Here is a 10928-nt window from a genome sequence, read left to right as displayed (position 1 = left end):
TTTAAAAATTACAGCCACTCTAGGTTCTTTATGTGTTCTAAGCTCTGTTAAATTAGTTCACTTACTGGTTTCACCTCTTCGTTATCGTCATGCTTGATATCTTCATCGTCAATTGCAGCAATCCTCCGCATTTTCGAGTCCGGGACTAAGTCCGAGCTTCCAGATGCCAATCGTTTTGATGGTACCAAGGTACATGCCCGTTCAATGTGGCCTTTAATTTGGCAACGGCGGCAAACCTTATCATTTGCATGGCAGTTATGCGGTAAGTGAAAGTTGCTACCGCATCTCCAACAGGGGGTTCGTGAACCATAATGTTCTCTATCAACACGAGATAGGGACCCACGTGCTCGTGATCCACTTCGTGCACGATAAAAACTTCCTCTTCCACGATAATTAGGTGAGTGTCCGTAGTTGGTGGCAGCGTATGAAATTGCAGCGACATTCACTTTCGGTTGTTGGTGATTCTTTGTGTACAGTTCTTCGCTTTGACGTTCTATTTCGGCCGAACGAACCTTATCGAGCAATTCCGTAATGGTGCCTCCTTTTCGCAAAATTTTTCTGCCAGCTTCTCTAACCTTAATATTGAGTGCATGAGACTGTACGACGTCCGCTACTGTTTCCTATTATCTGTTCGCTGCCATAGTCGCACAGCTTTGCCACGGCGGCTATACGCTTCACGAACGCTACATCAGTCTCGTCAGTACACTGGGTCATCGATCGTAACTTTTGGCGTTGAAGAAGAATGTAGTCTCGGGAACCGTAAAACTCTCTTAAACGGAACATAACGTTCGAGTACGGTAGGATTTTCTCGTCGGGGGCTTTGGTACTAGACACAGTATTCTCCAAAACGTCAATAAGCTTCGCTCCTGCTTTCATACGAAAAACACTAACAATCCCGTTATGATTTTTCCGAGTTTTTCTCAGTAACCCTCTCATCTTTCTTTACGAGCTTCTCGAATTCAATCATATTTTTCTTGCTATCCCTCTTGATCCCTACAGTACTTACGTTTAGGTTTTGTAAATTTGGTTAAATTATGACCAATAGAAAAATTATATCAATAATAGATGTCCTAGGCATTGCATCAGCTGTGGTTATTTTGAAAACATTCTTCTACCTGGATATGACGCTCTTAAACGAGCTTTCGCCTGCTCCTTCTAAATTTAGTGCTCTTGAAGCATATCCACAGTTATTAATTGAAATCTTTCCAAGCCAAGCAATGCATTTGTATATTTTGTGGCAAGCACAATTATTCTAAATGGTGAGTTAGATAAAAATGGCACACACATAAACAGCTGTAACTTTTTAACTATAACACCAAATGGCTTTACATTTTCAGTGACGATTTTCTAGTCCATAACGTATACATGTAATTTTAATAGGGGTTTGAAAGGTGATTTATCTCGACTATTAATCATGGGAACATAATGCTGTATAAACAAATTTGAAATCAGTGGCTACGCAAGTAAATTCTTTCGTCATTGTTGATATTGACTAATGGAACGAAACCAATTGTTATGGCAAATATTATATTTCAAAATATTGTGCATATTGATTTTCAGAAATTACACTTTAAAATGTCGGCTTATTTTGACTCACACACTTTAAAGATTCATAATCCGTTAGTAAATTAAAGAAAGGACGCAAAAAAAGATGTAAAAAATTGCAAAATGTATAAGCAAGTAAAAGCTCGTATTTGAATCATGGTATATTTTTACTTGTTCTCTCTAAAGAATCTCCTCTGAAAATTTAAAGTTATTTGGTATAATAGTTAGAAAGTTACAGTGGTTTATGTGTGTGCAATTTTTTTCGAATACATCCTTTATATGCCCAGAGAAGTCGAAAAAATATCCAACCTGAAACATTTCCTCGAATCGGACCCGTCGCCTTCGGCTTGGTAATACAGTGCCTTTACCAACCAGGCTATCGCGGAGGCCTGTTTTGCATACAATTACTCATAATTAAAAATTATACAATTAACCCAGTGAAGCCGTTTACACAAACTAACCGATATTTCACACGCAACCCCATTGAGAAGCTGAATCTAATGGGAAGAAGAAAAAGAAGACGCAACAAACAAAAACACGCTAGACTCCTAATGTCACAAAAACCATTCAGACGCTAATCTAGATCAATCTACCCAAGACTGTGCCAAGGTCGAGCAAAGGTCAGTGCCCCGATGTAACTGGAGGGGGATGCCATAAAATGCTATCCCTACTGAAACTAGCACGACCTTACATAACACGGAAATGCGTTTTGCTTTTATATTTTTTTTTTCAAACTGAATACTTATTTAGAACTTTCTCAAAAGTAAAGCTTTATTTCAAGTCATGCTTTATAAAAGCAGAGGTGCATTAGCATGCATTCACTTGTTGGCAAATGCAGTGGCATTTTTGTTTACGTTCTGCATTTTTCAACAGCTGCATTCTTATAGCGGTCAACCATAAAAGCGTGCCATAATCGCCTGAATGTCGACAAAAACAAAGCAACTGCGCAGGTCCGCAAACCGATGCACACTTTGATAACAACTGTGAGTCAGAGTAGGTCGGGAAAGCCCCGTCGTGCCATCCTGCTCGGTAGTCGGAAAATCCACGACCAACATCGGCACTATAGTCAGACCATCCAGTATCGATTGGACATTTTCATTTCTGCCGTCATCAGTGCTGCATCGCGATCGTACATCCTCTGCCTCCCATAAAACATCAGACTAGCACCAGAAGCAGAAGCTTTTGTTCTCTGCCACCCAAGGCTTTTCCGGAAAGGGAGTCTTTTCCCTTGGCCGAATAGCAAGTAAGAAAGGTCCCGGTACGAACGCGTTCGCTGTAGTTGAGAGTATTTGAAAAATAATTACTGTGAAGCCGAGAACCTGCGAGTAAAGCGAAACCTACATCGGAAAGAAAATCGATAACGGAGGCTTCGCGAAAACGGGTGGCCAAAAGTCGGATTGGAGGCGTACTCGGAACAACGTTGTAACGAGAAACAAATTTTCCTATTATATAGGACGCAATCTAGACCAAATTTTTCTAGTTGTTAGTGTAGTTTTGAAAATAAATTATCACCGTATTTTTGTCAAACATCGGAAAGTTCGGTCGCAGTGTAGCCTCGAGACGGGCGTAAAAGTGTGAGAACAAAGATGATGGTCCTGTAGGACGACACGACTGACTAATAGCGAGGAGAATTCGGTAAAAATCCGCATACCGAAGCAACAAAAAGTAGGCTAAATCTATAACTTAAACTTAAAGCAAAACAGTATTTTTTTTAAAAAGATAGTAATTAATTTAAAAAAACAAAAATACAAACGAATATACCAGTTGAACAAAATTCGGTCGGGTGCGAAGGAGATTACATAAATTTAGGCGTGTGTAGGTGAAAAGTGAACGAGCGAACTACGAAAAAGTTTGATCAGTCGTCGTCGGGTGCAAGCTGCAACATTTTAGCATCTGCCGTCACGCCGCCTCAACAGACATCTAATCCAATGAAACCAAGTTTCAAAAACGGAAAATTCGCTACATCAATCTATGAAAAATGTCTCTGCCAAAAGAGTGGAATCTCCAGGTGAGTCTTGTTTTGTCTTCTTCCAAAAGTTGACACTTGAAAAGCACATGAACACAGGACACAGGCGATTACGAAATAGGTCGTGAAAATTTCGTTTTCCCCTTTGTCTTCATTTGATTCTTCACCTATCCCGACTCCCGACGATATGCGCGTTGGTGTCGGACTGTCTGTCTCTGTTTGTCGACTTGGCAGTCTGTTTGCGATAAACAGGTTTGCAGTTGCAGACAGACCCATCTGCGTGGAATGTCCTGTGCAGTAGTGTAAGGTTTTATATGCTCTATGCGGTTGACACACTTTCCAGTGAAATGTATAATTTTTTTTATTACTCATGCAGTTACCATGCAGGCAGTATAGAACACTGTCATTTGTTAAACTCGATTGTACTGATTCAACGCAGTAGTTTGGAATAAATTATGTACGTTTTCTATGTTTCTATACATTCAGATTATATGTGTCGAACTTATTATTGAATTTCAAATCATTTTAACAGCTTTCCAGTTCCACTAGCCGATGTAATAAGAAAAAACCTAGTAAAAATGTTGATCATAAGAATGGTATTACTTTATCATTTTTATTTTGGATTAGTTCCGAGATTTTAGTAAAAATTTCGAATGAAACATTACGGAATTGATGATGATGATGGTCCCACCTCTTACCCCTACAAAGGTTTGAGCTGGACGATTTATCTTTAAGATAATTAAATATGACAATTTAAACAGGTTTGAAAACAAAATCGAACTGGTTACAGTTACAGATATAAATTCCCTCTACAGTTCACAGTTGCTTCACAGCGATATAAATATGGAAAAGCTCAGGCGTCCACCTCTTAGTTTGCCTTTTTGTCCACCTAAAATATTCATAAATATTACAAGCAATCAAGAGTTAATGAACAAATTTTAAATTCAGTCCTCTATATCCGTAATACGCGCGCGAGGCTGAAACCTTTGTAGACTACTTTTTTTTTTATTTAATCTTCTACTATTAAATCAAATATTAAAAATCCATCATCACCATCGTGGCGAACAAAAATAGTTTTTGTAGTGCTACAATAATTATTAACAAGTCATTATGACAGCTACCCATACAAAATAATCCGTTAGAGATAACTTCGTCAAGATACATAATTTGTCAAGTAATGAAAAAAAAAAATCACTGGATAACTGTTCAAACGACACTTTTAACGTGTGAAATGCAGTGTGTTTTACATTCTGTAAATGTTGCTGAACGTTTGATATGTCTAGGCATCGAATTGAAAACCTTTTTTTCTTCTAAAATATAATGAATTTTATGAAGCACAAGTCAAGAAATGTGGTGTTCTTATTTGAACTGCGTTTCTAGTATTATTTATATGAAAGTCACTCCCTCTTTAAATTCAATCACACAAATATCGAAGAAGCAAACCATTAACTACTTTAAAAATGAACACCATAGTCAAATATACAATTCTTTGCTTCACTGACGACAACCATTGTAAGGCATCTAGCACCAAAGTTGAGGAAGTGAATCTATTACATCTCAAAATCAAACGCATTATTTTATTCTGCAAGCTCTCGATATTTGTGTTGCATTGGCTAAAAATAAAATGGAAGGGCAAAAGTCTAGATGAGGAGAGGTGATTGATTTGTATAGCAGTATTTTACTGGCAATAGTTAAATCGGTTTTCAGTCGACATAGAATTCCAAACTTCTTGGCAATTTTTTTTGATGAAATTGTCAATGTGAGAGTTGAACTTTAGTTTGTCATCAATAATCACGCCAAGATATTTAATCTCCCGAACACGATCAATAGTCTCATCATCAATTACAACAGAGACGTTCTCATTTAATCGATTCCGCGAAATTACCATAAATTTAGTTTTACTTGTATTCAATTTCAAATGCTTATACTTTAACCATCTACTTAGAGAAATTCATTCAAGTGTAAAACGGCATCATACAAATCTTTAGCTGCAATAAATAACACAGTATCATCTGCAAAAAGATTAATGTCGCAAAATCGTAAAACACGTCGCAAGCCATTAATATACATAATAAATAACAGGGGCCCTAATGCACTTCCCTAGGGCACTCCAAGGTTATTCTAAATGGGACTGGAAATAGAATCATTAAAAACAGTCCTTTTAGTTCTGTCAGACAAATAGCTTTCAAATCATTTATATTCAGTACTGAATGTATTTCATACAATATTTGATATATTCCATGAAATGTATCATAACTTTACATGATATATAATGTAAACTTAGATGATTTGTAAGGCTCCATTTACGTGCATCATATTTCACAGATATTAACACTACTTTTTTGAACTTGGTTGTAGACACATAAACCAAAAACTAAGCATTAACTATACAACAAAAATAAACCAATATTAAACAATTATTACAACATAAATTACAAATAATGAAAATGCAGTTAGAATCTTAAAACTATATCAGTTGTGCGACATCGTCGTTGATCATCACAGTCCTCGTCAAACGGTCAATAGCAACCGGAAACAAAAATGAAATCAGGTAACACAATTCCTACAGTCATCAGGAGCTATGACTCAAACTAGCGGGTGGCCTATTAGATTGCAAATACGTTTTTTTTTATAATGAATCACCCTAATGGACAGTGATGCACCTGGTCAAAACATTTCTTGCCTATTGTCCTGTGCACGGGTGAACTTTTGTTCATCTACTGAAAAAAATTGACGCAACAGCGGTGCCCTGTTTACTAAAAATGGACTCATGAAGAATGCTCGCGTAGCATTTAAAAATTGCCTATCAACCTCGCTATCAACCGAAGTCGCCCACGCAAACCAACAACACCATCGGGTAGGGTAAATTCTCCGCTTCCCGATAGTGCTCTTGGTTTGCGTGAGCGTTCTTCGGGTAGCGCTGAAAAAGGCCTATCAAGTTGTTTATAAAAGTTGGAAGGCCCTTTTCTAAAGTTACACGAGCATTACGTCATGTCAAGAACAACATGTGAAAAGGGTATACAAGCTTTTTGTAAACAAAACTTCTTATGCCCTTTTCTCGCCACCCATATGACACCCACGCAACCCATCAACATCACCGGGTAGGGTAAATTTTCTCCTTCCCGATGATGTTGTTGGTTTGCGTGGGTGACCTACGGTTGGCGAGAAAAGGGCCTACAAATGTTTGTTTACTAAAAGCTTGTATGCCCTTTTCACATGTGGCTCTTGATGTGTTCATTTTTAGTAAACACGGCACCGCTCAAACGTAATTTTTTTCATGCAGTTCATTCCATGCATTGGTCAATTGAGATTTTCAAGTCCTGTTTTGTTGGTGCGATATATGAGAGCGTGTTATAGTACGTTCAGACTACAGAGTTATAACATGTTATAGCGCTATCTTGATGGTGGTCTCTGTGTTGCAATTATCTGACAACCGTTATAACATGTTATAACTCTCCAGTCTGTACAGCGTTTTAATGAAAATCCGAGGAAAACACACAATAAATCACTGTCAAACTCATTTTGACAGATCTAATTTCATACATTTTTTAGGTTAGCCAGAGGAAAATAGTAAGCAACATTACACGGCGATGCACCCGCTAGTGTGCGTGCTTTAAACGTCAGTAATCGCTATAACAGCCGCATATTCGATTGAGGTGGAGTTGCAGAGCAGCCGCAGGGACACGAAAGATAAAAAAAAACCCGCACACTTCATTGCAGCGAGAGGTCATGCACTCCAAAAACTCGACACGTCATCATCATGTGTCTCCCACTTAATTTTGCACTCATTGTGAAACATATCCATTTCATGTGTGAATCTTATAGCGAATTCGTTTATTATTCAGTTCCAACCTGGATCGGGTATCAGGATTGGGTCTGCTTGTTTTCTGACAAACGTCAGTTTGCTCGTTTGTTTTTAAAACCTAGCTCAGGTCGAGGTTCGCACTGACAAAAAGTTCGGTTTCGCACTGGGTTGGAACTGGTTCCAACCCCGATAATAAACGAATTCGCTATTATAGTACGTGAGTAATGATTTCCAGTGAAAATTTGTCGTTTGAGTGCTCATTGCAAGACAGCCTATATTACATGATATCAGCCATAGTCTGAACGTACTGTGCTATGAAAATGCCTAAACACTATTGTTTTGAATTGTGACACACTTGGATTCTATGTGCCTCACATGGTGATATCAATAGCATTGCACATCATAGTTCAATGGTCTACAATATTCTATTTTACCGACTTCTCTAAAATGAATCGATAACTATATAAACAAAGCTGCCAGAGGGCACAGATTACGCATGTCTTTTTTTAATGCGTCTGATTTGGGATTCGGTCTTGGACTTTTGGGGTGTGCTGCTGCCGTTGTCTTAGTTCGATCTCACTGCACCACGGTTGTTCTCATATATGAGGCTGGTTCATAGGATGAAGTCACATCTCTTGTTTTCGATGTTTACCTTTCTGAGAAAGCAATTCACATTGCATTGAAATGCAAAACACTTTAAATCCGTCTGTTTTGAACAGTCATGTTATTCAATGTGTAAAACACTTGAATGACTTATGAAAGATTTTCAACACTGGTGTAATCAAGGGGTAGGTCACTCCGCACATCAATCTTGGGTCAACATTTTTCACAGTGTGCCGATTGTGCCGACAGCGCCGATCATAGAGCAAGCTGCAATTTTGTGTAAAATACGAATATTATGGTATATTTGGCAAGCCGGTATTTCTGACAGCTTGAATGTTTTGGTTTGCAATCGCAAGGATAACATCGGTCTAGCGACAACCATAAAGGAATGCCTACGAGATGGACCGTGAGAGGTTTCAGCCGTCCAACAGGACACAACAAAGAAAAATGCCGGAGAGCAACCGGAAGTGTCCCCGCATCGAAAACAGTTGGATGCGATAATTGAACGGCTCCGAAAATGGCGAATATCGTGCTTGATAAAGATTTCTTCTACTAAAGAATAAAACGCCTCTACGCCAACCGGAAGGAACCCAAAAGGAGTTTTCCCATGATGATTCGCTGTAGAAGGTGGATTGCATTCTGACGGCGGTCGGTGTAGACGAGAAAACTATCAACAGCTAATCCACCTGGCTACTGGGATACGATTACGCCGGCGCCGGTGGTGTAGTGGTAAGTGTGACTGCTTTCTAACCCCAATGGGTCTGGGTCAATGCCAGCCGAGGTCGGTGGGATTTTTCTAAGGCATAAAAATCTCTGGTCACGTCTTCCTTCGGAAGGGAAGTAAAGCCGTTGGTCTCGGCCCATGTGTGTTGAATGGGTGCGATATCCTGCCTTCGATTGTGATCAAGGGATCCATGAATGACAAAACGTAAAATAAAAATAAATAAATTCAACAAGTAGGGGAAATGCAGGTAATGTCGGCCTAAGTGTCCCTTATTTGGGCCCATACATAAATTCAGCAATCTACTAAATTTTCATTAGCAACGAAATAATCTATAGTAACGTCCCAATAACGCGTTCATCTAGATAAAATTGATTAATAGCAGATTTTTAGCGATGGGCCCAATCATAGATCCATAGGCCAACATTAGAGACATTTCCCCTACCTCAAGAATCACATCATGGAGATTATCGATGCTGATAAGAAAGTAAAACATGTCAAACTGTCAGAGGGTGTCGAGCAGGCTCTGACAGACAACAGGTACGTCTTCGATGTGGATACCAACTAGACTAGACATGTGCTACTGCTTGAAGTTCAGTGCTTTCAGCGACAAGAACTATTTGCACTTCGGATCGATCATCTGTGCTCTGGGTACGCGTTAAGTCCTACTGCTCCAATGTCGTCCGAACGTTGCTGGTCAATCTGACGGAAACGATTCAGAATATTACACCTTTCTGCTCAATCTGCAAGAGGAACTGCTGAGGGTGATGATTCCGGACAAGAAGCTCTCGGAGATTTTCGACGCCGGAATGGATTATGCCCAGAAGGAGGATCCCAAGCTAAGACGTTCGGTTTTGGCATCGGGTTGCAGTTCCGGGAGAATTCGATCGTAGTACCTCAACCAGCGAAATTCGGTTTAAAAATTGTAAGTTAATTAATTCCACTCAAGCAATAAAAATTTCGTGTGATTGTGCCGTAGAAAATAGTTCAGTATTGTTCAACTGAGTGGCAGGATGTATCCTTATAAGGAACCGAAGTCTACAGGCAAAAGATGTGCGTCCGCCTTCTACTCATAACTGACTGCGGCTGTGGAATAGTTCTAGCGATGTTTCATGACTACCTAAAGCCCACGTTTGCGAGAGCATTTCCAGTCGATGGTGTGTTATATGAGATTTAATTTATTAAATTTAATTTGTTTTTCTTCATCGGATAGGGAAAAGCCTAGAAACGGCGTAAAAACCCCATATCAAGTCTATAGCATAAAAAAAGTTATACTCCTATGGCATAGAGTTGTCCGTGAATCAGGTAGAAGTCCTCGTCATGCAGTTGAACCGGAAACAAAAAATAAACAGGTAGCACAATCCTTCACGTGTACATTAAATGGACAGCTACTCACCTTCTCAGGAGTCTGAGTTGAATACGGTGACGAAAGGTTTCCGCTGCACAGTAAAAGTCGGAAAACTCGTAAAACTCTTTGAAATGCCCAGACATGAACCGTATTGGGTTATGCAAGCTGTAGTTCGCAGCACGAGGTCCAAGATGCAGGAAACTTCTCGACCAAAGAACTCGTTCGGGTGCGTAGATTTCGAATTCAGCCAAGATTCCTGGAGAGTCGATATCACCAATAATTACTTTCGCTGCGAACACGGCCTGACTAACCGTCCGCCTATGTTCTAGTGTTTCAACCCAGGAGTTGACAACGATCTTCGTACGGCGGAAGGTTCACAGGGTCATTCCAAGGAAGGTGACGAAAGGCATACCGAATAAATTTCCTTTGAACAGATTCAATCCTCGCTATCCAAATTGCTTGATACGGGCACCATACTAACGAGCTGAATTCCAAGATCGATCGCACTAGAGAGCAGTATAGAGTAGGATCGCGAAACTCGATAGCGATCTTGAAAATGAACCCGAGTTGCCTGTTAGCTTTCGCAACGATGCCCGAGTAATGAAGCTTGAATGTTAAGGCGCAGTCCAGCGTGATTCCTAGGTCACGAACATTGTCCACACGTTGCAGAAGTTGGTAATTTATCGTATAGTTGAATGCCACTGGTTTCAGCTTGTGCTTCTACTTTTGGCACACTGTGAATCTACTTTCGACACACTGTACTGAGTGACTTACCCCTTGGGTGAAATACACTTAAAATAAATGTGATTGTGCATTTAAAAAATCAAGTGTTTAAACACTTCGATAAGACGTGCGGAATTTTTTGAGTGTGACATGTGTTGGGTCCAAGGGCGTAGTCGGGTTTCGAAATAGGGAAGGGGTAATTTTTGTTTTGAAGATG

At 39.6% G+C, this 10928-nt stretch overlaps 1 protein-coding gene across 1 annotated transcript in view; it reads left to right on the top strand.

Moving 5' to 3' along the window:
* Positions 1-2644: 2644 nt before the first annotated feature.
* Sln (Silnoon) overlaps positions 2645-10928 on the top strand; it is a 107589-nt gene continuing 99305 nt past the window's right edge. Inside the window, exon 1 of the mRNA XM_065229142.1 lies at positions 2645-3553. Within this exon, the coding sequence (XP_065085214.1) occupies positions 3524-3553 (30 nt within the window). The 5' untranslated portion in view covers positions 2645-3523. The remainder of the gene's footprint in view (positions 3554-10928) is intronic.

This window comes from Ochlerotatus camptorhynchus, unplaced genomic scaffold, assembly GCF_037179485.1.
Source record: "Ochlerotatus camptorhynchus isolate MF236.1 unplaced genomic scaffold, CSIRO-AGI_Acam_v1.1 ptg000308l, whole genome shotgun sequence".
Lineage (NCBI taxonomy): Eukaryota > Metazoa > Arthropoda > Insecta > Diptera > Culicidae > Ochlerotatus > Ochlerotatus camptorhynchus.
The sequence above is the reverse complement of the archived record's forward strand: the minus strand, read 5'-3'. Positions and strand labels throughout refer to the sequence as shown.